Here is a 27007-nt window from a genome sequence, read left to right as displayed (position 1 = left end):
GATCCAAAGAGAGCAAGTAGAGTTTGTCTCGTACGAAGGCAAGACAAATTACTTTATTTAGATGTTTAATGTAACAAGTTTTCTTGGAAAAATAACAGTCATATCCTGACTCTGCTAGGACTCTAACTGAAATAAGATTCCTTTTAACGGAAGGAGCAACTAAGATATTATTAAGTATTAAATTGTAGCCACTGGGAAGCTTGAGCGAGGTCTCCAACAGCCTCCACTTCAATCTCCGCTCCATCAGCTACTCTTTGGATGTGCTCCCCTTTCTTAGCGTCTGAACGTCATTCAATCCCTGTAATGAATTAGTAACGTGCACAGTGGCACCTGAGTCAACCCACCAAGAATTTCGGGAAAACTCAACATATAGGGATTCATTAACGTTGGAAATTTCATTAATTTCATTTATACCTTTACGGGCCAACCACTCCTTGAAGCGGGGGCAGTCTCTGTGGCAATGTCCATCACTGTCACAGAAAGTGCAGTGAGGACTCTTGAATTTTGGCCCAACTGAAGGTTGAGCAGTTGATTGAGCAGCCTTACTCTCTCCTTGTTTCGGAGGGTGAGATGGCTTGCCCTTTTTCTTTGATCCAGAGGCTTCTCCTTGATGGAACTTTCTCTTGCCCTTAGAGTTGACGAGGTTGAGCTGGTCAATATGTTTGTGCCTTTTGGCCTTTTGACGCTCTTCCTCTTACATTGCGTGGGAGATAAGCTCTGAAATGGTCCACTTTTCTCTTTGAGTATTATAATGAATTTTGAATGGATCATAATCAGAGTTTAGTGAGTTCAGGATGAAATGGACAAGATAGGCTTCCGAAATTTCCATGTCCATCGTCTTTAGTTGATGAGCCATGTGTGACATTTTCATGATGTGTTGTCGGATGCCTTTTTTTCCATCGTAGACAGAAGATCTCATTTTCATGATAACAGTACTGGCATAAGTTTTGGTACACGCCTTGTAGTTCGATTCAATGTTGGCCAGGTACGTCTTAACATTGCCAGAGTCAGCAATCCCCCAATAATGGACGGAGAGATGTTGCTCTTGATGTACATTAGGGACACTCTGTTTGATTTCTCCCTAGCGGACCACTTTTCATCGTAAGCCCACTTGAGATTGATGTATTCCTCTTCATTCTCATCCATGTAATCAGCTAATTTCGGTTCCACAGGTGGATTCTCTCAAAGTGCAAGATCATTTTCCAACGACCCCAAATTCACGAGCATGTTGTTTTTCCACTCAGCATAATTAGCCCCATCAAGTGGCTCAATCCTCTTAAGCTGTGACAAAGCTGCCGATAACAATTTATAATATAAAACATTTGATCAAAAATAAAATATTATATATAATACTTCTCCAAATCTAGTCACTGTTGGGTAGAAAAGACTTAGAAAATAATGAAATAAATCCTTAATTATATCACCGTTGGGCAGAAATAATCAAGGGAGAAATAATCAAATTTAAATTGACGTGAAATCATAAATAACATTGGTCAATAAATAACTTCACATCATAAATTCTTTCTAGTAAACTTCACGTTGGTTCCATTTGACTAGAAATAATTTTCTGAGCAATAAAATATATTTTATCAATTTTTCAGCAATTTTAAACAGCCCAAACAAGGTATAAATTGATTTCTGAAATTAAAAAATAATAATTAAACAAAATTAATTAAATAATTTTTTCCGGCTTATCTAATTACCGGGCCGGCCCATAAGAGGCCGGCACGTTAGGCAGCGCGCGTGCGCGTAGATGGGCGTTGGCCCATGTGACCGAGTCGGCCCACAAGCACCGACAACCCATGTAGCGGCGGCGGCCCAAGAGATTTGAGGGGCTGCACCATAGCCGTCCGATCGAAATCGACGGCCAAGATCCGCCGCGGCATGAATCAAGTGACCCAGCTAGCCGAAACCCTAACCCTAAGTCTTTTCGAACTCCTCCCTCTCCTCCTTTCCTCTCTCCGGCGACAGGCGACGGAGATGCAAGGCAGCGGCGCGGCGGTCCGGCGGGGAGGGCACGCGCCAAGGACACGGCCTGTCGCCCGCCGGCTGGGGGGCGCCCTCGCACGGAGGCGACAGCGCCTAAGCCGGTGGCGTGGTACCCGTTCGGCGCGACGGTGCAACGACGGTGCGGCGCGCGTGCGGCGGATCCGACGCGGCCGGAGGAGGAGAGTGGAGGCGGCGGCGCCCTCGCGCCGACGCGCGGCGACCACGCACGCGCGCGTGCCACGCACAGGCCGAAGCCTGCACGGCGGTGGTGGTGGATGGCGGCCGATCCCCGGTGAAAATGGCGGCGGCACAGGCGCGCGCACGGATGGGCTAAGCCCACCCGACGGCGACGACGACGATCGTTATTGCTCCGGTGAGCTTTCTTCGACTCAATAAACCGAATCGAATTGATTTTTAGTGATTTTTTTAAGGATTTTCGATCTAGGGTTTCAAGATTGATTGCTCGGATTGGACTCCGAATTAATAACTCTACATGTAAAACAACCTGTGTTATAACTAGAACCCTAATCCGATTGCAACAATCAATTAGGCCGAAAATTGATTATATGGGACCAAGTACGAGTAGGAAAGCTATGATACCACAATGTTAGATAATTCAATTCAATCATAAACAATAGACTACAAATTGAAACCCTAATCAATACAAGATCATCGATTAATTCAAATGCGAAAAACTAAATAAACCTGCAGATGAAGCCATCTAATTCCCCTTCTTTTCTTTCCTTCAACTCCGGCGAGATTAGATCGCTGATGATCAGTTCTGAATCTCCGACCTTCGAGTCTCCAACGGCACTGCCCTGGAATCGCTGCACGAAACCCTTCCAGCGCGTCTCTGATCGGGAGAGATTGATTTCAAATTTCTGGTTGTGAGAATAAGCGACACGAGCGTCCCCGTGGGCTCCTCTTCTTTTATATAGCACTGGTGGGCCTCGGGGGCTTTTCCTAATCCGATTCTGACCCGTAACCACCGATCGCAGTTACGGCCCATGAGGATTACGAATTTTAGAGTTACAGATAGATTACGGATAGGATTACGGTGGTTATATCCTTTCCAAAATATCGGCTAACCAATAAATCAACCAACAGGATGACGTCAGACGTTTGATCGGATATCGGATGAGGTTTTTGGAACCGAATGAAAAAACAAATTTCATAGCTCGTCTGAAAACCGCAAGACGAATCTTTTGAGCCTAATTAATCCATCATTAGCACGTGTGCACTTACTGGTTATTGTATCACTTATGACTAATCATATACGGATTAGGCTTAAAAATTCGTCTCATAATTTTCTCCCTAACTGTGCAATTAGTTTTTATTTCATATATGTTTAATGCTCTATTTAGGTATCAAAAATTCAATGTAATGTTTTTGAAAAACTTTTTGAAAACTTAAACGGCGCATAGCAGAGGAGTCTGCGTTTGTGTGTGCGGTGGGTGGGGGGAGGAGGGGGCATGCAACTCTGCAATTTTGACATTTTGGTCCTTTTAAAAACTTATTTTACAAATAGATCCCTGAAAAAACTTATTGCATAAATAGATCTTTTTGACCGCGCCAACGTCATTGGCGCCGTCGTTGTATAGGACGACGCCAATGACATTAGCGCCGTCCTCCTGATGATGATGTTAGGTTTGTGTGTCAGGAGGACGACGCCAATGTCATTGGCGCCGTCGTATACAACGATAGCGCCAATGACGTTGACGGGTCAAACAAAGGTCTATTTATGCAATAAGTTTTTTAGGGGTCTATTTATAAAATAAGTTTTTTAGGGTCTATTTATAAAATAAGTTTTTCAAATGGACCAAAATATCAAATTTGCAGACATGCAACTAGTGGGCTGTGTGAACTGGTGTGCAAGTTTTTGTCATCATACAGCATTCTTTTATGCACGTTCGTTGAATTCATTGCATGTTGGATAAAATATATAGGGTGGTGTTTAGATTGAGAAAATTTTTAGGAGAAGTGTCACGTTAAATGTTTGACCGGATGTCGGAAGGGATTTTCGGACACGAATGAAAAAACGAATTTCACGGCTAGCCTAAAAACCGTGAGACGAATCTTTTGAGACTAATTAATCCGTCATTAGCACATGTTGGTTACTGTAGCACTTATGGCTAATCATGGGCTAATTAGGCTCAAAAGATTCGTCTTAAGATTTCTTCCATAACTGTGCAATTAGTTTTTTGGTTCATCTATGTTTAATATTTTATTTAGATGTCTAAAAATTTGATGTGATGTTTTTAGAAAAACTTTTTAGGAACTAAACAATAGCGTCATACACGAACGGACTTTTCTACTCTGACGGCTACTTCCGGCGTCCACCAACCGAGATCTGACCACCAATAGTTGTGTCTTTGTGTCTATTCAAAGATATCATCGAGATGGCGAGGAAACTCTTTTAGGTTGTTTAGATGGGGCTAAACTTTTTAGCCCTATGTCATATCAGAAGTATTAAATATAGATTAATAAAAAATTAATTTCATAAATGAGAGCTAATCCGTGAGATGAATTTTTTGAACCTAATTAATCCATAATTAGCAAATGTTTACTGTAGCATCACATAGGCTAATTATGGATTAATTAGGCTCAATAGATTCGTCTTGCAAATTAGTCTAAAATTATGCACGGGTTTTATTTATAGACTACGTTTGCTATTTATAATAAATGTCCAAATATCCGATGCGACTAGAGGCTAAACTAAAGTTTAGCCCCTAGAAACAAACACCCCTTAAACACTCCGTGGAATATCCGCTCATTCTATTATTGATCATCTAACCCTATAGGAGTAGTTATCAAAAAAAATAACAATATAGATTAATATATGATATATTATTATAGAAAAATCCAAGATTAAATTTGACTTTAACAACTTGTAACAAAAATACAATATAACTTTGAATATGCTTCTAGCGATCAGAGTTCAATTTGTTTATTTGTTATACGGGCTTGAATTTATATATATATATATATATATATATATATATATATATATATATATAAATCTATTGTGTACATTTTTAGTTGTTGCCGTAACTATTTGAATAATGTGCAAAACGAGTGGACATCCCTTTTAAGGGATTAGAATCCATTTAAGACCAATAGATAAACCATATACATATGCCTAACTATTATATCTAGTTCTATTCTTACATGAGTGGATTCTTAACTCTGGATAGAACATTTTCTTGTCTATTGCATATTATCTGAATAGTTATAAAAAATTTAAAAATATTACAAAAATAAACTAATATAAGATATATCAATCTCTAAACATGTAAAATCAAATATAACTCATACTACTTGAACTAAAAATAACAAATTAAACTTGGATAGTACACATATTCTCAGTCATATTTGTTATTTTTATTATAAGAGTAAAGTATCTGATCGGTCATTAAATTTATGGCGCAGTACCACTTAGGTCTATAACTTAGGTCCATAAACTTAGAAAATGCATGTTTATGTCCATGAACTCGTTTTAACGTCTAAAATTATAAATCTGGATGGTACATTAAAACGTGTTTATGGACTTGGATGGCACATTAAAACAAGTTTATGGACATAGATGGTACATTGAAATAAGTTTATGAACCTAAACGTGTATTTTCTAAGTATATGGACCTAAGTGTTACCACGCCATAAGTTTAAGGACCGACCATTTACTTTACTCTTATTATAATTATTAAAGTTATTTATACTTTCATATTTATAAAGTGATACAATACAGTTGTATTCTTTTACACACCTTATCCTGTATTTCTACATCCAACTTGTTCTACGTATTTAGCGACATGTTTTGACTAGGGATCACGCACCAACCGAGAGCTGACTGAGGGCATTCCCAACCCATAACACTAGATATAGTTCCCATAAACTCCACATCATCGAGAAACTAGTACTAGACACTACTCTTCCAATACAAACACCACTATTCCATAATTCAATTTAATGCTACTTATCTCACATGATATCTTAAAAGTTGTGTAGAAACCATGTCTCATGCAAAACATGGTTTCATTCTCTTTCCTCATTTATTCACTTGTCACATCATCTTTCATCTTAGATAATAACTTATTTAATATTATGGATATCATCCTATTCATTGAGTTGGAAATGCCACGAGAAACCATGTCTTCAGTTGTGTCCTATTCATATCAAATACTATACGATCCAGATAGCAGGACCAATAGACAAACCATGCAGCCTAGCTACTGTCTCGAGTCGCGTTTTCCCATCCAACTACTCCCTCCTATATATAAAATCATTATTCTTCTGATCCGTTGTCTTATTAAAAATATATATATGATTACTATTAATTTTGCTGTGACTGATTTCTTATAAAATGAATTCTAATTATAACCTATATTTCATATGTTTGTACATATATTTTAAATTAAATAAACAGTTAAATATATATCAAAGTGTTAATAGTGCTATTTATTAAAATACTAGTGTATTTTAGCAACATGTTCTGACCCATCGGAAACATCCTAACCACTTGCAATGGCTGCTGCAGGAAGTACAGTACGTGGACCGCTCAACCGATAATACAGTATTTCTTCGTGCAAGTTAAAGATTTTTATGTTTGGACACGAGCATTAAAAAGTTGATGGAACTAAATAGGGAGCTTTTAATTGATTAAGAAGAAAAATTAATGTAAGGGTATAAATTGTTATAGTAAGGATACAAAGGCCAGGTTTTCGTCGTTTCATTTGCATTTCACACCGTGATGCTATTAGAATCCTAGCTATTTTTTTCGCAATCTGGAAATTCTTCGGTCCAAGAGTCAAGACTAGGGCCGCGTTAAGTTGGAGAGGGGTAGTGAGTTAGTTATTCAACACGAAAAATATAGTAATAGATTAATACATAATTAATTAATTATTAAAAATAAAATAATTAATATGATTTTTAAAACAATTCGGCGGGAGCTATCATATTGTTGTAGAGCTATTGTGCAAGGTGGAGCTGCTGAATAAGGGGATCGTTCATGGGAGCTTCCTTGTTAGCCTAGGGGTTGCAACCGACTGGGTCCCTTCGGCGGGAACGATATAAGTTAACTTATCTCTGGCACGGAAAATATAGTAATTAATTAGTACATGATTAATTAATTATTAATTATTAAAAAAATATAAGATAGATTAATATGATTTTTTAAAACTACTTTTTTATAGAATTTTTTTAAAAAAATACATCATTTAGCAGTTCAGAAAGCGTGCGCGTAAAAAACGAGGATATCTTAAGTTAACTTATGCCTATAGCGGAACGCGGCCTGGGACAAGCAGCTAGTGATCCTGACACTCTCCAATTGGGGTTGTGTGCCACTATAATCAGGCAGGGAATTTTCCGGTGAAGTTTGCATAGAAATTGGCTGTCCAATGTCGTGACCATGAGGAAGGAACAGATGCATCCTCTTCAGGCACGAGCACTAACAATATGGGTGCGAGTTCAATTGGCACAAGATACGGCAGTTTAGACTCTAAAAAAAGTATTTTAAGGTACTAAAATTTTTTGCGCAAAATTTCAGTAGTTTAAAATACATTTGTATATCAAGCTATTAAATTTTTACACGGTAAAATATGGTACATCGAGTTCTTTTTCGATGATGGCAAAAAACTCACAAACTAGACATGTTCATTTGGGGCTTCGCCTATAATAGCCTGCAAGTTCATTGTAAAATTGGGAGAAGGGGTGTTTAACTGAATACTTTATATCCAGTGTGCAGCCGGTTGGACGAAGATTGTGGGCATTTTGTTTTTCAGATGCAAGAAGGTCCGTGCATCTGAGGTCTGCTAGTGGCGTCAAATCCAAACCAGTCTACCCCAACCCCATCTTCCCAGTAATTAGCATACCAAACTAGTCCACCCCACTTCGATCTCTGCCTCAAAGCTCCATACCAATCCAACCCATAGGAGATTTCTGCCCGTACCGATCCAAACCACGCCGTCGTCGCCGCTGCATGTGTTGTTGGAGTGGATTTCACCAAAAAGCAACGAATGGAATGGTATCAATTTTTAGCCTCCAAGAAGTGAGACTGCAATGTTGACAACTCTTAGGCCATGTTTAGTTTCCAAAAATTTTTCTTAAAAATATCACATCGAATCTTTATATATCTAAATGAAGCATTAAATATACATGAACATTAAAACTAATTACACAGTTATGGGAGAAATTGTGGGACGAATCTTTTGAGCCTAATTACGATGTGATTAGCCATAAGTGCTACAGTAACCAACATATGCTAATGACGGATTAATTAGACTCAAAAGATTCGTCTCGCGGTTTCTAGACAGAATCTGAAATTTATTTTTATAATTAGACTACGTTTAATACTTCAAATATGTGTCTAAAAGTTTGATGTGATATTTTTGCAAAATGTTTTTGCAATCTAACCAAGCCCTTATTGTCATGGTGCACTCCCATGCTTTGGATTTGGGGACAGTAAGCAAACTTCTCCATGGTGTTTTGCTTTTGCCCATTGATTTTTCTTTTGCTTTCAGCATCGATCGATCGATCGATGCACGACCCAGACGTCTCCAGCTTCTACTTGGCCTGGACTGGCGACGGTGTTGCAACCTTAGCGGCGGATCCTCCTGGCAGCCACGGTGGCTCGCCAACGTGCCGGCCATAGACATGTGGGATTCTACCTCCGCCGCCGCGAGATCTCCATCTCCAAGCTGCCCTCACGGCCGCACCAGATCCAGCACAGATAATCGTAGCCCGTCGGTCCATTTAGTAGAACCCATTGGATCCCCATGGGTAAAAATCGTTTTGAAACTGGAAACTCCAAACCGAAACCAATATCCATACCGATCCATTTTTCTTGTGGATTCAAATCAATCCAATCCATACCGATCGATTTTTCTTGTGCATCCAAAGTAATCCAATCCATTAGAGATGCTGGTGCATTTCAACGCAACCAAAGCAAATCCAGACTAACATCCAACGCGTTAAACCCATTCCCACCAACCTATTTGCAGGCCTATTTTATGAAAATTTGGGTTACATCAATGAATACTACCCACGAGTACGTTTGAGTTATATAAACCATCACTTATTTGTCCCATGGTTAAATTCGGCCGATGAAATTGCGATCGACGTTTCAGCCTACAAATAAACTAGGCCCACCAAACTCCAATAAACGAATTTGGTTAGAAAACAAATTAGGCCGAGTAGTAAATTTGCCTACTCGCGCCGTACCTCTCCTGAGACAAGGTTAGCATTCTGTAACGTGCAGTAGGCACGAGTTTGTTGGTTTGCCGGAGTCTTCAGCTTCGTGGGATGGCGCGATGCGAGCGCTTCAGCGAGAGTCCGAGTCGTAGGGAACGTGTGATGACACGTTCTAAGTCTAGTACTAGCTATTTAGCTTTCATTCTGAATGTAATTTCAGTTAAGTTCTCGGGTGGAAAAACCCAACGAAAATTGCCCCCAAACTTTCTGAGTTCTTTACTGATTTGCTCTGCTTGCCGGACGGGGAACAGACTCAGTTCGTCCCTGAGCAGACTGCATTCTGTGTTTTCTGAGACTGAGAGCAAGCATTTTTAGCCCGACGATGATGTTTTAAAAGGTAACAAATCGACAATTTTGGGCCATTAACACGATTTACACGGCCCACTCATCCGAGAGGAAAACACCGAGAGATTCACTGGGAAATGGGCCTGAAATTTGGCGAGTTCCTCGGCCGGCTCCGCCTCCGAGCAGCTCAGAAATCCCTCCGGAGGCCGCCGGCAGTCGTCGCGCCGCCGCCGCCATGATCCACCTCCGGAGGCGCATCGTGTCTCTCCTCCTGCAGCTCGAGTCCCATGTCCCCCATGCTGTAGTAATTTCTCCGCTCATATCCCTCCGCCGCGCCGTCTCCGCCACCGCGCCAGCTTCCCCCAAACCCTTCGCCGTCGAGGAGTACCTCGTCGCCACCTGCGGCCTCACCCGGGCCCAAGCAGCCAAGGCTTCGGGGAAGCTCTCCCACCTCAGGTCCCCCTCCAGGCCCGACGCCGTCCTCGCCTTCCTCTCCGGCCTCGGCGTCTCGCGCCCCGACATCGCCGCCACCGTCGCCGCCGACCCAGGGTTGCTGTGCGCCAGTGTGGAGAAAAACCTAGCTAGACGCGTCGCCGAGCTCGGCGACCTGGGCATCTCGCGCTCCCAAATCGCGCGCCTCCTCCCTCTCGCTACCAACACCTTCCGCAGCTGCTCCCTCGCCACAAACCTCGGTTTCTGGCTCCCGGTCTTGGGCTCATTCGAGAAGATCCTAAATTGCCTCAAGATAAACAGCTCCATCCTCAGCGCCAGCCTCGAGAAGGTGGTGAAGCCGAACCTGGCGCTCCTCAAGGAGTGCGGGATGGATGCTTCTGATATTGCCAGTTCTTCAAACCTCTACTCCAGACGGCTGTTCACCTTGAATCCCAGCTATCTCCGGGACGCCGTGGCACGAGCGGAGGAGTTAGGCCTAGACCGCCGTTCTCGGATGTTCCGGTACGCACTCCTTGCGGTGGCCTTTACAAGCAAGGAGTCTGTTGCTACGAAATTACGGATCCTGGATGGGCTTGGGTTTTCGCGGGATGATTTCTTATTGATTGTTAGGAGGGCGCCCAAGATTCTGTCATTATCTGAAAAAAAGATACGGCGAACTGTGGAGTTCCTCAAGAGGGATATTGGACTGGAGGAACGGTACATTGCACAAAGGCCAGCACTGTTCACTTATAGCCTTGAAAGGCGGTTGTTGCCTCGGCATCACTTGCTCAAGGTCCTCCGGGCAAAGGGATTGCTGAATTGCGAGTTGGATTACTACCGCACAGCCACAGTGGGTGAGGAGGAGTTTGTGCAAAGGTTCGTGGATCCTTATAAGGACCACATTCCAGGCCTCGCTGAAGCTTACGCATCCCGTTGTTTTGCGAAATTAAATGGAGTTGCTTCACTGCTTGGACTGTAGACTGAAATGGATGGTGTTGAAGTTCCTCTGTCGATTTTGGCTAGATCGTCGCACAGGAATGCAAATTATTAAGGTTTGTGCCCCTTGGATCGTCTTGTATAATCTATATATGTTAAAGCTTGTGCTGAAGAAGTATGTACGTTGTTTGTTACTTTTATCTTGCAGTAGCTCTGATGATTGAGAATGACAATGGTTTATGGCAATGGGTTTGGAATAAAAAGGCATTGAGATTTTATCTGACAGGCTAAACACTGGATGATCCAAGCTGTTGGGCTAAAATATTTAATTGGGAATTTGCTTTGAAAAAAAAAAGGTGCTAGCAGGTGTTGCAAAGTGAACAAGAATAGCAAGGTTTAGAGTACCTGCTGACAATCCAGTAACACACCTTAGATTTTGTAGCAACTATCACAGGAATGTGCTCAAACACAATCATGTTGGGGTTTAATTCAAATATTCTCTGACAAGTAACCAGACTGCCAAACATGGGTTTAGCCATGCTGGGACTGTTCTTGTTCTCTTTCTCTGAGATGACTATTATCAACTGTGATTGAATTGTAGGCTAACATGACTTACAAGTTTTTACAACATGCTGGGTGCTATGTTGTTCCTGCAATGATGTCTCCCTGTGCGTTCACTCTTTGACGAGGGTGCCCAATTTTCAAGACAACACACACAAAGGAAGTTGAATCTTGTGTGGCTTTGGCTCAAAACATACTCCATTTCCTTAATTTCTATTGGCTCAAGCATACTGCAGCTAAAGCAAACCTATTAAGTGTAAATCCAACTGTGCTATATGCAGATGGGATAGTACATATCCCAAAGCATAAACCAGAAGTGCATTACTGAATGAGCCACTACAATTAAGATTTTTTTTCCGGATGCTGCATGGATTGCTGATGATCACAGAAACACACTTATGGTATCGATTTGTTTCATTTTGGCAGAATATTTAATAAAAACAGAATTGTAAGCAGTAATCATCTTTGTAAAGTTTCATCTGTCCTGCATTGGTCACACCTGAACGCTTGTATTTTACATGGATGATTGATTACAAAACAATCAATGCAAGCCAGTTCATTGCTTGCACACAAGAAACTAGATTAGGTTCAATTTAGTTCAGAAAAATTGGATTAGGTCCAATTTAGTTTAGAAAAATGAATTAAATCCATACTATTACTACCTCCGTTTCATATTACGAGTTACTTTGGTTTTGTTCTAAATCAATAGGTTCAATTTTGACCAAGTCTATAAAAAAGCGCTTTTGCTATTCATCAAACGCTTGAAATTTTAGAATTGGTCAGTCGATTTTCTGGCTACTGGATTTGTTTCAAGATTCGTATGCTATTTGGGCCTTTTAAGGATGCAAAATTTGTGAGCGAGTTGCGCTGCCTAGCCCGTTAATCCCCACCGCTACACCTCGCATGACTCAGTGTTTCTTTCTTTTTCATTTTGTGAGGAGACTCAGCATTTCTGAGAGAGCAGTGAACAAGCTGGCAATCTGACTCGCCGGGTCAACGCTGTAGCGCCGGTCGAGACTTCGTTTTGCCTAGCCTCTTCTCAGGTATGACTCAATCAACAAATCAATCTCTTTTTGGTTTTGTGGATTGGACAGAGGCTGAACAGTGAGAGCAAATAGGTGAGTTTGGCACGCGCGGCGCCCTGCATTCTATTTCTTTTCCATATATGAGAATCAATAGCTTTTTTTTTTTTTTGAATCTGAACATTTTGATTTGGGAATGGGTAAGAGCATGGGGATCATGTGATGTTTTCAAGTTGCAAGTGGAATTTTGGGGGCCGGGGTGGTGATTTTTTGTGATTTGTATGTTTGGTTTCAACATGCAATTGAGGAACTAACTTACAGGCTTCTGTGGCCTCTTGTTTGCTCAAATCTGAGTTAAATCGGCACGAGCTTTTGACTTATGTGTGTGTGTGGCATTGGTGTGGGATTCTGTGGTGTGTGTTTGGATATCTCATGGGCGACTAGAGTTGTGAACGAGGGCTTTAGGGTCCAGTCAAGATTGTTCCTAGTAGTCTAGTGGGCTTGTGGAGTTGTGTTCGCCGTATAGTTGTGCTTGAGATTTGCATGTATATTCTGATAGCTAGTCTGCATAACATCGTTATTTAATCAGTTGTGCTTGAAATAGGTTGTTTCTCTTCTCTTTCCAAATAAATTGCTCTCCTTGACTGTTAAAAAATAATGTTTGGTTTTGTTTCTTCTGAACAAGTCATTTATGCATCTGATCCTATGGGTATAATTTATTGTTGTCATGTGACATTGTAACCTGTATACGTTGAGCAGCACCATAACACCAGTGCCCCTGTCCAGAAGCTTGTTTCAGAATTTTAGTACTTAAGAGATCATCTTGTCTGCAATATTTTTCTAGGACGAAATGTGCTTAATCCTAGTCTTTTTATAGCTAATCTTATGATCATCTTTTTACCATAGATATTAATATGTGAGGATTCCTCCTCCACCATTGGCGTGCCATCTACCGCTCCCTCGCCGATGCCGATGCTGTTGCCCTTCTACCAGGTCTGTACTTTTGTTCTGATGCATGTTGGTTGTTGCCTGCCTTTTGTGGGCTATTCTCGCATGATTGATCGTGCTTGATTTGTGGAATCAGTGAAAAGGAACACTGGTAATGATTTGAATACCAATTTGTATTATCAAGCCTCAGTTTTTTAATGTTACTCAAATTGAAGATTTTTTATATCTAGGATCAACTTGATCGTTCTGTGATGTAGATATCACTAAGAAAAACCTCCTTATCAATATGGCAAGCATCCAGTTTATTGACTAGGACAAGAAGTATGAACTTTGATCTCTAATTCAAAACCAACAAAAAATAAACCGAAACATAATCCCAAGCTGAACATTTTGCTTTTGCATTCTTGATTGTGATGGCTTCCCCTTTCGAAGGTTTTGATAGTGTATCTGAGGTTTGTTACACTAAACTCCTTTTGATTTTCCATGGTGTATAGAATATCTTTGTTTGAATCTTTTGTGTTTGCCTTCCTGGGTGCTTGATTATGGATGTGAGTGGTTATTACAGATAATAATTATTAGTATTTTGTGTATCTTTTTTTTTTACAAGATTCATATGTTGGTAGCTAGCCTGTCGCCATAGCTTCTGTGAGTAACTGAAAACATTCTGTAACTTCTGTTGTATGTTATTTTTGTCTGGAAGTAATGGAAAATTTTGCACCTAGGTGGGTTATTTTGGGATTGGGTGTTTTCACGTCTCACCGTAGTGCCTGGTTTGTCTTGATTGGTGGGGTTGAGATTTGTTTTGCTCTGTCAGAATCTGTTCCAATTTTTTTCTATTTCTTAGCTATTTGTTTCTTATTCTTAAGTCTTAACTATCAGTCACCTATACTTGCACAATAGTGTACTAAGCTTGCACATAGCTTAGCCTATAGTTGATATTATAAAAATATGTAACTTTAGTATCTACAAGTCCAACTTCAACATAAATTAAGTGCAATCATAGTTTTTTATGATTTTGGTTGAGTTGGAGAATTTTTTTTCAAGGTCGGTCTGTTTTCTATCATTTTATCCAATTTTTTCTGCTAACTAGGGATTTTTGTCTAGTTGAAATTTGATTGCTCTGTCAAAATCTGATCTAAGTTTTGCTATTTGCTGGCTCGATGATTTCTTTTTCCTTAACTACGGTTCAACTATATTTGTAGAATGTATATATTTAAATTTGCACATAACTTTACCTATTGTCAAATAATATGGAAATAAGCACTTTATTATAAACAAAGTGCAAACTTTAGTATAAATTAAGTGCAATCATAGCTTCTATGGTCTGGGATGCATTTTGTTTGAGCACAAAATCCAGAAGGTATATGCTGTTGCTTGTATGTTTCTTTGTTTCAATTGTAGCAATGCATGATCAAAGGAAAGTATCTCAGCTAAATTATTAGGCAATCTAGCAACATGGCTAAACCATTTTTTGTATATTAGGGGTAATGAGCTTACTATGATGTTTTTGTGTGTGTCTTCATGTGCAGCGATTTCTTTTATACTGTTGGAATATGATATAAAAAAAAAACAAGGCCACCAAGATACAAGCAAATGGAGGGTTTAGAGAGCTGCAATTTGACCATAATTGATCATTGATGTTTGCTGCAGAATTCACGTGATTACTTTGATAATTTGTGCATAAATTTGACCATGATATTATGTGTTACTTTTCATATTTTTTATTGCGTGGTTGGTTTTCATTACTCTGTTTTCGTCTGCTTTGTTTTTTGATCAAATCACTGCTCACGTGATTTTTGAACTCTCGACTTGCTCATGCAAGGGGAAATAATAAACTTGGATTAAATCAATAAATAGCCCAAAAATATTCAAGAGGCACATGCGCAAATCGGCCCAAAAATACATATTCGAATCCATTGAAGTGGATCGGAAGCCCATCGGCCAAGGGATTGGATGTTGTAAAGGTTCTATTGATAGATATCATAGATTTGGTTTTTTTTCAGTGAATCATCAACAGTCGGTGCCATGAAAAAGAATAGCAACGGTCCTAACACAAAATAAATATATTTAGTGGTGGATTTAAAAAAAACTAACTAGGAGTTGTGGATGTTAATATATTTTACTATAAGCTTTATCAAACTTGAAAATATTAATTTATGACAAACGCAAATTAACTTATATGAACAGGGAGAGCCATGGAAAAAAAGTCTTTTGTAAATTTGTTACTTGATTTTCTATATTATATCATAGTTCTAATGGTAATTTTATAATATTTTTAACAATTTTATAATAAAATTTCAAGCTAGTGATAAATTTATAAGGTAAAATCTAATTAGTGCACATGTACTCTACAATCTTATCGAGCGACAGTTTTTGAGCCGCCTTATCTCCTCCCTATTTACTGACACCTAGGAACAAGTCCGAATCAGTGGATTCATAGATGTCATTGATGGTTCGAGCCCAGACCTTGTTAAGCTATAGGTGAGAGAAAAGTAAATTATACCTAGTATTATGGTTTTAATGGTTTCTATAGCTGAAATATCGAATGTCTTAAAAGTATACTACCAGTCCACTAAGCAAATTGAAATCACATATGTTTCAAATACAATTTTCTCATAAACTACTCATCCGATCTACAATCCAATTATACCGTTGTGTTCGTAACAATTAAATTTTTATAACAAGAGCTTATATGATTATATTTTGATAAAAAATACAAATTACTTTTATAATATATTCAAATTACTTTTAGATTTCGTTAAGTTACATTTTAGACATAAAAATAAATTTAATATAACATAAATGTAATTTACATATATTACAGAAGTAACTTAAAACAAAATAAAAGTAATTTGTCATGACATTAGAGGTAAGGACAATTTCATTCCTGCTCTGATTTTTAAGTCTAATATTGATTTTACCTCTCCTAAAATTCGTTTTTGCCCTTTTTTTTAACCGAATGAACCGTTTACCCCTATTTTGGATGGAAGTTAAGTTGACTGTTAGTTGATCAATATATTTAGTTTAAAAAATAAAAGATTTAATTCTTGAAATAATTAATGACGAAATTACCTTGTTTAAAAAATTATAAGTTTTAAACATGTCATTTGAATTAATAATATATTGCTTTTGTATATTTCTATGAAACTTATATTTTTTTAAAAAAGTTTGACATAGTTTTAAAACTTTGTCAAATATTTTAAAAAAATTACAAGTTTTTAAACATGCCATTTGAATTAACAATATATTGCTTTTGTATAGTTCTATGATCTTTTGTAAAAAAAATCAAAATGATATTCTCGCGCAGGGGTAAAATAATCCTTTAAAATGTCATTTAACACCATTATGTCATTTAACACCGTTAGTCCTTCCATCCAAAAGAGGGGCAAGTGGTTCGTTCAATTAAAAAAAGTAAGGGCAAAAACGAAAACCCTAAAAAAGAGAGGTAAAATCAGTATTAGAACCTGAAACAGGGGCAAAAACGAAATAGCCCCTAGAAGTAAATCCCGAACTCGATAGACTTAACTGAGACACATTGATCGACCGTCCGATCCCACACCGAGATGTCCGATCCACAAGTGTCTTACTTTACTAAAAATATACTACTAGTCCATCAAGAAATTTGGAACCACATATGCTTCAAATACAATTTTCTCTTAAACTACTCATCCGATCTACGATCCGGTTACATGTGTTCGTAACAATTAGATCTTTATAATAAGATCTCACATGATTATATTTTGATGAAAAAAATACAAATTACTTTTATAATATATCTAAATTACTTTTAGATTTCATTAAGTTACATTTTAGACATATAAAAATAAATTTAATACAACATAAAAGTAATTTACATATATTAAGAAATAATGAAAGTGACATTAAAAGTAAATCCGTCGTGGGGTAACTATGATATGTTGATTAAATTTAATTTTTAGATAGGCTTACGTTTTTACCCACACAATAGATTTTTTTTAATACTGTAATAGGTTACTTTACTTTTGTTTTAAGTTACTTTTATAATATATTTAAATTGCTTTCAGGCTTTATTAAATTTATCTTTATATGACTAAAATGTAATTTAGTGAAATCTATAAGTAATTTGGATATATTATAAAAGTAATTTGTTTTTTATCAAAATATAATCATGTAAGATCTTGTTATAAAGATTTAATTGTTTGGAACATAATGATGTAATCGGATCATAAATTAGATGAATAATTTAAGAGAAATTTCCATAAGAAGAAAAAAAATACATGCATGTTTGGGTGTAATAGTAGCAACTAGCGTATTTCTGTTTTAGGTGGGTCACGGTTTAGCACTAACCAGCTACCGCGCGCGACATAGCCACCTCCAATTTATAATTGCTAAAATAATTTGACTCGTGGAGTAATAAGAATGAACGTGTTAACGAGAAAAACATGCAACTAGTACTCCCCCTTTGTGTCATAATGTAAAGTATTTGATATTTTTCTTGTAATATTTAACTATTTGTCTTATTTAAAAAATTATAGAAATATTATTTACTACCTTCGATGCTTAACTTTTTGAACGTTTGATCATTCGTCTTATTCAAACATCTAGTATAAATATAAAAAAATGATAAGTCATGCTTAAAGTTATTTTAATAATAAAGTAAGTCACATGCAAAATATTATAAAACAGAGAGTATTTTTCTTGTGACTTAGTAAAAATTTTTAATATTTATTAACGAAGAAATCAGAGAATGGGTCCCACTGGGAGGCCTAGGGCTCTTCCAAATTAAGCCCACGAGTAAGATGTCGGAAAGGCCCATTTCCAGCATAGTCTCTCCGAGCTAGGGAAGCTGCGGTGCCAAGCGGCCGCCGTCGCCGCCGCCGACGCCATGATTCACCTCCGGAGGGGCGTACTTTCTCGCCTTCTCCATCCACCGTGCGCCGCCGCAGCCCCGGCCGACCACGCCAATCCCCTCCTCTCCCTCCACCGCCTCCTCCTCTCCAGCGCCGCCGTACCCGTTTCCCCCAAACCCTTCGCCGTCGAGGACTACCTCGTCGAGTCCTGCGGCCTGACCAGAGACCGAGCAGGGAAGGTCTCCAGGGGGCTCTCCCACCTCAAGTCCCCCTCCAACCCCGACGCCGTCCTCGCCTTCCTCTCCGGCCTCGGCCTCTCGAGCGCCGACATCGCCGAGGTGGTCGTAAACGACCCGCGCGTGCTCTGCGCCAGGGTGGAGAAGACGCTGGACGCCCGCGTGGCCGAGCTCAGCAGCCTCGGCTTGTCGCGCTCCCAGATCGCGCGCCTCGTCCCGCTCGTCCGCAGCCAGTTCCGCTGCAAGTCGCTTGGGCGAAAGCTCACCTACTTGCTCACAGTCTTTGGCTCCTTCGACAGGTGTCTCGATGTCATCAGGAGTAACTATGGTGTCATTAGCGCCAGCATTGAGAAGGTGATCAAGCCCAACCTGGGCATCCTCCAGCAATATGGGATAACTACATCGAATTGGCGCGCATTTGCGTTCATGTCGCTCAGCAGGCCTACTAAGCACTTGGAAGATGCTGTGACACATGCTATCGAGTTCGGAATTAAGCAGGGGACACGGACATTTTCTACCGCGGTCGTGACGTTTTCGATCCTCAGGCAGGAGAAGTTCACCAAGAATCTACGGCTGTTCAAGAAGCTTGGATGGTCACAGGAGGATTTGTCAATAGCGGTGAAGAGCATGCCAAACATCGTAGCTATGAAGGAGGAAAGGCTTCGTCAAAGTATGAAGTTCTTGACGAAGGATGTTGGTCTAGAGATTCCATACATTGCACGAAGGCCTGCACTCATCATGTACAGCATTGAGCACCGGTTATTGCCACGGCATTGCTTGATCAATGTTCTCAAGGGGAACGGATTGCTTAAGACCAATTATGACTTCTTTAATATTGCCGTGATTAGCAATAATAAGTTTATGGTTAAATTTGTGGATCCTTATGTGGAGAGTATTCCAGGTCTTGGTGATGCATATGCTTCTAGCTGTACTGGATGTGGAGTGCAGCAGTTGAAGGTGCTATCTAAGGGTAAGAGAGATAAAAGAGTGTGTTGATGCTTCTTCTAGTAATATCAGCAAGTTGGGACATTTTTAAGGTTAGTTATCACTTTGGTCTATTCACTTCAGTAGACAGATGAAATTGGGCTTTGCTCTCCACAGGACAAACTGAGATCCAGTCTCGATTAGGGATGTCACTATGCCAATCAAAGACTGTTCTTTCTATTAGATGGATTAGATAAAACTTTATGGCGTGAGCTGAATATTTTCTAGCACTAAGGCGATTGAATTGTTATAGTTCTGTCACTGTTGGTTGGATCTATATGGTTCAGCAACAGATGTTGAATAATTAGCAATTGAATCCCTTGTTATTTCTGTTGCATTTATCCCATCACTATTTGAGGTGAATTTGATTTGCTTTTCTGGGAAACTAAATATATTAAATGTTTGAAACTCGTCCTCTTATTGTAGAGTCCTGATCCTAAAATCTTATTTTGAGTTATTCCAAAGAGATCTGGGAAAAGATTACTGTGATTTCATCCTTAAGGAAGACATGTTAACAATTTCCTCTTGGATATCTGACAATGAATTGCTGTCACATTGATTTCTATTGTTGCTAATGGCTGCACTGTTTGGTTCCTGTACTATTTGTACGTCTAAGACTTTGGTTTATTTGGTTCAGACATGAAAGTTGTACAGGTTAACTGTTTGCTTTTCATTATGTGATTTACTGTATCGAGTTTGTTTTAACTTTATGTTAGTCTGGCATTAGGATGGTCGGGTGTGTTAGACCTTACAAAGTAGTACTAGTAGTTTGCTTATTCATGCGTCATGATGGGATGTTTTTTTATATAATCTTGTATGCATACATAAACATATTATTAGCACCTCATGTACTAGGCTCAGTTTCTCCTAATCATATATAAAGAAAAGCTACATATGCACATACGACACACTATCTTACTCCATTATACTCCCTCTGATCCAAAATATAATCATTTTTACTATACACCTGTACATCTGTTTGTCCAGATACATTTTTGAATGGAGGGAGTATATTGTACTGTAACTTTTGGTTTTGTGAACTATTGCTGCCTATCACATTTGTTTCAAGAAAGGGTCCTCATTTCAAGTGCTCAAGCGACACTTTCACATCTGAGACAAGCTTAACAGTATTTGCAAAGGCAAAAGTTGGGTATTTCTAAAGACAGTCTTGAAACTGAACGATCCGACCCCCCAACAGATTGCATTGGTAATGCATTACAATTTGGAGGATTTTTTCAAAGGAAATTTAGAGGAATTGAACTGTTTTCTTTGAAATTCCTGTAAAATTTATGTGTTTCGAAGAGGGCCTAGGATCCGTTCGATGTAACGGTTCCAATAGTGTGAATTTGTAAATTATAGCTGTGAGGCATCTCTTCCGACAAGAAGATTTTTTTTCCCCCATTTGAGCCGCAGCTTTGATGTATTGTTGGTGTGGAACTTCCTTCAATCCATTGAGTAGTTGTCTTGATGATGCATTGTCTTGATGAGTCGGTTGAGAAGAGAATAGAGGTGGAAAAGTTTGTAAGTAGATAGTTGTCTACTTCACACATAACCTACGGATATCCTTTAATGTGGCGTTCTACTGCTTTCCTCTGAATGGAAATTGGACATTTGGCATAACTGAATGTTCCATTGCATTATTTTGCTAATCGCTAGCACTCGCTGCTCATGGAAATGGTAGCGAGTTGTTAAAAATGAGATACGGAGGCAATTGACCCAAGCCAGCGTACTTTACCCTCTCTTCTCAACTTATATTCTTTCATTTTCCGTACGCATATTTACCGAGCTGCTAAAAACACATTTTTTTATAAAAAAATATAGAAAATTTATTTTAAAGATTATATAAATCTATTTTAAAAGTTTTTATAACTAATAATTAATTAGCCATATGCTAATGAACCACTATTTTTTTTGCGCTGGTTACTAACATAAGAAAGAAGTCTAAGTATATCGTATTTTCGATGTGTTGTATTTCATCTATGTAACCAACCTTAGTGAGTGCCTTCTATAAACTGTCAACGGTGGGGAGAATTTCATTTCTCCAGTTTTGAAGTCCCAAAGAGAACAACGAGGATACTCCAATTTCTCGCTTAAAATTCCCACGGGGCTTATTTTTCTCACCATCTTTGATCTTGATGTCAATTCATCATCCCACAACGTGCGATACAACAATCTAGGAATAATTAACTTTTTGCCACTCTTACGAGCGGTGATAACAGATTTATCGCTGTACTCATATGTCATAGACACATGAGGGCTCATATGTGATAGACAACGAGTGACAAATCTGTTATTATCCAATCAAAAAAGTGGCAAAAGGTTAAATGCCTAACAATCTGCCCCACAAATGTAGAGGGTAGGCTAAACGGTAGCATTGGGTCAGTATTTTTATGATGGTCCATTCATTTTGCGCACTTTCTTTTTGTCAGCATATAATTCAATACATACAAAATATTGCATTTCTTCTTCTACAGTATGATATGCAATGTGTTTCTGGATCTATAGTATTTCAGATAATCCATATAGGTTAGTAACTATAGATTCGTCCATACATGTGAAGAAATAAATATCTACCCTAAATAGCGAGTAATGAGAATACAAATTTTATAACGAATGCCTAATATACTACAAATAAGCAATACTAATGAACTTAATATATTTACTCTAAATAACGAGTAATAAGACTAACCTTGCGTTGCTATACAAATCATTCACACTTTGTTCACCAAACATAATTTATTCCTACCTTTTACTAACCATGTTTTTTTTAAAAAAAACATATTTTATTTCTGACCCCACCTCAGACATAATATATCCTAATCAGTCCCATATCGGTGCCATGATGCGCGACGCCGAGCGGTTATACCTTGGCGTTACGTTGTGTGGCACAAAGAAATAAACTTATCTTTAGATAATATTTTTAAACGAATCTATTTATAAATTTTTTTTGAAAAGTGCTGAATTTAAAATAATTCAGACAAAATTGATCGGGCTCGACAGCTAAGATTACGGCCGCGTTCGACCCCTCTAAGTTAACTTATCCTCTCGTTTTCCGCGCACACGCTTCTCAACTGCTAAACGTTGTATTTTTTATAGAAAAGTTATTTAAAAAATCGTATTAATATATTTTATATTTGTTAATAATTAATACTTAATTAAATATATACTAATCTATTGAGTCCAGGATAGGTTAACTCACCGGACCTCAAACAACGCTGCCTACACATTGCTCGGCTCGGTGGGTAAAGGGGAATACAGCTAAAACCCTAGCCGCCGGCGAGCGTCCGCCGCCGGAGCCGCCATGCTCCGCCTCCAAAAGCAACTGCTCTCTCTCCCCCGCGGCGGAGGCTGTGCCTGTCCTCTCCCGTCACCCCATCGCCTTCTCTACTCCACTGCATCCACTACCTCCGCCTCCACCTTCTCCGTCGACGACTACCTCGTCACCGCCTGCGGCCTCACCCGGGCGCAGGTTCCCAGGGCGTCCAGGCTGCTCTTCCGCCTCAATTCCCCCTCCAAGGCGGACGCCGTCCTCGCCTTCTTCTCCGGACTCGGCCTCTCCCGCTCCGACATCGCCGGCATCATCGCCTCCGACCCGCTGCTCCTCCGCGCCAAGGTGGACGTGACTCTCGCCCCCCGCGTCGATGCTCTCCGCGGCCTCGGGCTGTCCGACTCCGAGATGGTGAGCCTCGTCTTGGCCGCCGCGACCATGCTCCGTCGCAGCGACGTCGCCAGCAAGCTCAAGTTCTGGATCTCCGTGTTTGGTTCCTTCGATGAGCTCCTCCCGTCCATCAAGAGCTGCAACCGGATCCTGTTGCCCAACCTTGACACTATGCTGAAGCCCAACATTGCGTACCTGAAGCAGTGCGGATTAAGTGCCATCGATATTGCCAAGCTCCATTTCAATGCGTATTGGGTGCTTGGCTCCAATCCAGAGAGGCTGAAAGAGTTAGTGATGCGCGCTGACAAGCTCGGAGTGCCCCGCAACTCGGGGCAGTTCAAGTATGCGCTTGCGACCGTCGCTTGTGTAAGCCAGGAGAAGATTGACTCGAGAAGAGAGACATTGAAGAGAGCCCTTGGGTGCACTGACGAGCAACTACGCATAGCAGTGGTTCACCACCCATCCATCCTAAGAGCATCTGTTGATAAGCTGCGCACTACTGCAGAGTTCCTGACCACCAAGGTTGGTCTTGATCCAGAGTACATCGTGCATAGGCCTGCATTTTTCGGCTACAGCCTGAAGCGAAGACTCTTGCCCCGGTACCTTGTCATGAAGGCCCTGCAGGAGAGTGGGATTGTAAGAGTTGATTACTGTTCAATGGTGGTTGTGACAGAGACGCAATTCAGGTCATCATATATTGACCGTCACAAGGAGAGTATTCCTGGGCTTGCGGAGATTTATGCTGCATGTTGTTCAGGGGAGATGCCCTCTGAACTCCAATCTTGATATTTTTGAATGGAGATATTACACCTTTCATGTTAGTATCTCTTCATATGTATTAAACGGTAGTGTCTTCATTGTCTATCTCTTTTCTTGATTGTAACAATGTCACCGATTATTGGCATAGATATTACACTTTTCCAGTTGTTTGTTGCCAAAGATTTATACAAACAACTGTTGTAGAGCTCTTTTGGTGACCCCAATGTGTTCATAGTATCTCATGTTTCATAATGAATTAATTGATTAATTAGTTTCTTATAGTGAATATCCCCACAATTGTAGTACGAAGTGGATCATTGCTTTAGTTGATCATATGGCATGGTGCATAGAACCAATACTCAAAACAAATTGTAAAGGCATGTGGATGGGGGGGGGGGGGGGGGATGGCATGCAGTTTTGGCCCAATATTTGTCTGTATACAGATGCTGTGATGATGCACCGCTTTGACATTCTAAATATTGATTCACTATTCAGTTTTCAGTTCATCCCTACTCTAGTGTCTATGCATCCAGTTATGTTTAATTTTATGCTCAATTCAGTCTTCTCTGTTTTAATTTAGTTTTCCTTTAGCTTACATAAGTTGCTTCCCTGCATGGCGGCATATGTAGGACTTGGCATTTCTTTTTTCTCAGGTTCTATAGCATCTTGCGTCTAGGTGTACTGAAGCATAAACAGGATGGATCATACTGTGCACCAAGTGTATGATATTAAGCATTGTTATGATTTTTAAATTATTTCTCTGTGGTTAGCTGTTGTCGATTTAATCTGTTTTTTTTTGGGCAATTAATTTTGTTATATCAATCCAAAATATAAGCATTTCTGGCTACGAATCTGGATAATCCTTGTCCAGACTCATAGTTGGAAATGCTTATTTTTTTGGAACCAAGTTAGTACAAAGTACGTTGCAAACTCACCCCCTTTCTTATCATTCTGATCCTGAAGTCTTATCTGAAGGTATTCAATAGGATTTTGAAAAGATCAGTCTTCAATGCAGGACAGTGTTCTAGAGTCCGAAGAAGACAATTAGTTGTTGGGTGTGGAGGAAGAGTTAGTCTAACCTGCCAACTAGTGCTAACCGTCTGGTAGCTATGCTGTTGAAATTTCAGAGTTATTGCACGTATAAATGCATTTGGTAGCTTGCCATAATTTTGTATGCAGCTGTAATTTCCCATTTCTCTCATATATAATATTTTGGTCCTGTTCTGGGGAGCTTAAGATTAAGAAGTAGTTGGTTAGAAGCCATCTTCCCAGAATCTAGAAAATTAGGGTTTTCTAGCTTTTGGCTTTTAGTTCATTTCATGGATTTTACAACTACAGATTCTCAGAATTTAGGTGAGAATTTGGACTGTTTGGGGACCTGGAGATTCCGGAAGAAACTATAGCTGCTAGAAACTCTCCTAAATAGTAGGCCCTTTAAATGGAGAAATGCTACTTTATTCCCTTTTCTTACCAGTGTCACTTAGGAGTGATAATGGGTCAGGGCCCTTGGGCCTTTGCACAACCCTACTTAAATCAAACAACTATAAAATTTCAGCTCACCTTATTTTAAACCCAACCCTTAAATTTTATAGGCAACAAACTTGAGTGCATTACTACCCCTAGTGTCACTTGGATCCGCTTTTTGCTAAATGTTCTTGATCAGTGATGCATGTTGACAAGCTTGGTGTGCCCCGTGGATCAAGACAATTCATGAATGCCATGAAGTAGAAAGGGATCCTAAGAGTTGATTATTGTTCAATGATTTATGCGACGGAAAAGCGATTCAGGTCAGCATATATTGACTGTCACAAGGAGAGTATTCTTCGGCCCGCGGATGTTTATGCTGCAGCTTGTTCAGGAGAGATGCCCTCTCAACTCCAAGCTTGACATTTTCGAATGAAGATATGGAAGGTTCATTACAAGCTGTCAAACCTTCATATTAGTAGCTACCATCTTCTTTGAACCGTCATCGCTTCATTGTCTATTTATCTTTCTTGATTGTAACAATGCAGATTATTGCCACTGATCTTGTTGGCCATACCTACGAATAAGCTGGGCTACCAAATGTTTTGTCCTAATGTGAAAAAACCAGCTGGTTGATGTATTGATATGAGTGAATCAACAGAATTCTGGGGAAAAGAATAGTTGTGAGCACCTTTCATCTATGATTGGTATTTATTTTTTGTCACTGAAATTTGATTGTTTTGGTCAAATACCATTTATGGATATTTGTGTTCATAAGATAGCATGGCTATAGTTTTTTGTTAAAAATAATGCAGACTAGCGCCTGCTATATTCTCAGCAAGTTGTTGCCCACCATGTTTCTTTTTCTGCTGTCTCCAAGCCAGAGATCACAATGATGCTATTGTTGTGCAAGAAGAATTGGTGTGCACCAGATTCAACAGTGAGAATATTTCTTGGTTGATGGAGTTTCCCTGAAAGTCGACTCCTGTGTAAAACCCCTGAATATTCTTTCAAAAAAAAAACATGAATACCTTTGAGAAGATTATTGCAGCTTCATGCCTTCTCTTTCTGTAAGTATTGGCTTCGACAGGTCAGCTGACACCTGGTGGTTTCTTTTCTTACTGTTGCTAGTCTCTGTATTTTCGAAATTCAGCTAGTTTATTTACTTGCGAATTATAGTTGGTAACTTGACACGGATCACACGACTGACAGTGCAAATGCTTATATGTCCCCTAATGATCTATCGATCTCCCAAAACATATGGTTTCATGGTGATTAGCAGCATATTTTGCCCACATTCTTCGCTGTCACGGGTTCAAAACCTGAGCAATCCACACAGCTGTCTTATTAATACTATTTACTTAATCATTACTGTCACCTCGGATCCGTGGCGCAATGGTAGCGCGTCTGACTCCAGATCAGAAGGTTGCGTGTTCGATTCACGTCGGGTTCAAAATCCCGGTCCAAAGCGGATCTTTCTTTTTTGAGTTTTCGTCCTCATTGTCCTATTTCTTTATTTCAAATATTGTCCTCATTTATTTATTTATTTAAAATAGTTAGCACCATCTTTTGGCAATGAACTTTTTGGTTCTTGAATTCCATTTTTGAGTTTTCGTCCTCATTGTCCAATTTCTTTATTTCAAATATTGTCCCATTTGT

General features: G+C 39.5%; 3 protein-coding genes and 1 non-coding gene across 8 annotated transcripts; all 4 read left to right on the top strand.

Annotated features, from left to right (window-relative positions):
• Positions 1 to 9644: 9644 nt before the first annotated feature.
• On the top strand, positions 9645 to 15355 carry LOC102703693 (transcription termination factor MTERF4, chloroplastic-like). Of its 5 annotated transcripts, none has more exons than XR_005812089.1 (4): positions 9669 to 11003; positions 12396 to 12491; positions 13377 to 13463; positions 14948 to 15355. XR_005812089.1 is itself a non-coding variant. In XM_040525587.1 (1 exon), the coding sequence occupies exon 1, from the start codon at positions 9755 to 9757 to the stop codon at positions 10928 to 10930; it is 1176 nt and encodes a 391-aa protein (XP_040381521.1). In that variant the 5' UTR covers positions 9645 to 9754; the 3' UTR covers positions 10931 to 11150. The 5 variants fall into 5 exon arrangements, 1 of the variants encoding a protein (XP_040381521.1); XR_005812090.1 differs by having other exon boundaries at positions 12390 to 12491; XR_005812091.1 differs by lacking the exon at positions 12396 to 12491.
• Positions 15356 to 18208: 2853 nt separating this feature from the next.
• Positions 18209 to 19701, top strand: LOC102721560. The gene has a single exon (XM_006655866.3). The coding sequence runs from the start codon at positions 18283 to 18285 to the stop codon at positions 19477 to 19479; it is 1197 nt and encodes a 398-aa protein (XP_006655929.1). The 5' UTR covers positions 18209 to 18282; the 3' UTR covers positions 19480 to 19701.
• A 3067-nt stretch (positions 19702 to 22768) lies between these two features.
• Positions 22769 to 23911, top strand: LOC102703406 (transcription termination factor MTERF8, chloroplastic-like). The gene has a single exon (XM_006656734.1). The coding sequence runs from the start codon at positions 22769 to 22771 to the stop codon at positions 23909 to 23911; it is 1143 nt and encodes a 380-aa protein (XP_006656797.1).
• Positions 23912 to 26729: 2818 nt separating this feature from the next.
• On the top strand, positions 26730 to 26801 carry TRNAW-CCA. Its single transcript has one exon. It is a non-coding gene; the product is annotated as a tRNA-Trp (tRNA).
• The last annotated feature ends 206 nt before the right edge of the window (positions 26802 to 27007 follow it).

The sequence above is a fragment of the Oryza brachyantha genome, chromosome 6 (assembly GCF_000231095.2).
Source record: "Oryza brachyantha chromosome 6, ObraRS2, whole genome shotgun sequence".
In the NCBI taxonomy this organism is placed as follows: Eukaryota; Viridiplantae; Streptophyta; class Magnoliopsida; order Poales; family Poaceae; genus Oryza; species Oryza brachyantha.
This window is presented reverse-complemented; position numbering and strand designations above follow the sequence as displayed.

What these genes read in the sequence shown, in the direction of transcription:
- LOC102703693 (XM_040525587.1), top strand. Translation starts at nt 9,755, where the DNA reads ATGATCCACCTCCGGAGGCGCATCGTGTCTCTCCTCCTGCAGCTCGAG.
- LOC102721560 (XM_006655866.3), top strand. Translation starts at nt 18,283, where the DNA reads ATGATTCACCTCCGGAGGGGCGTACTTTCTCGCCTTCTCCATCCACCG.
- LOC102703406 (XM_006656734.1), top strand. Translation starts at nt 22,769, where the DNA reads ATGCTCCGCCTCCAAAAGCAACTGCTCTCTCTCCCCCGCGGCGGAGGC.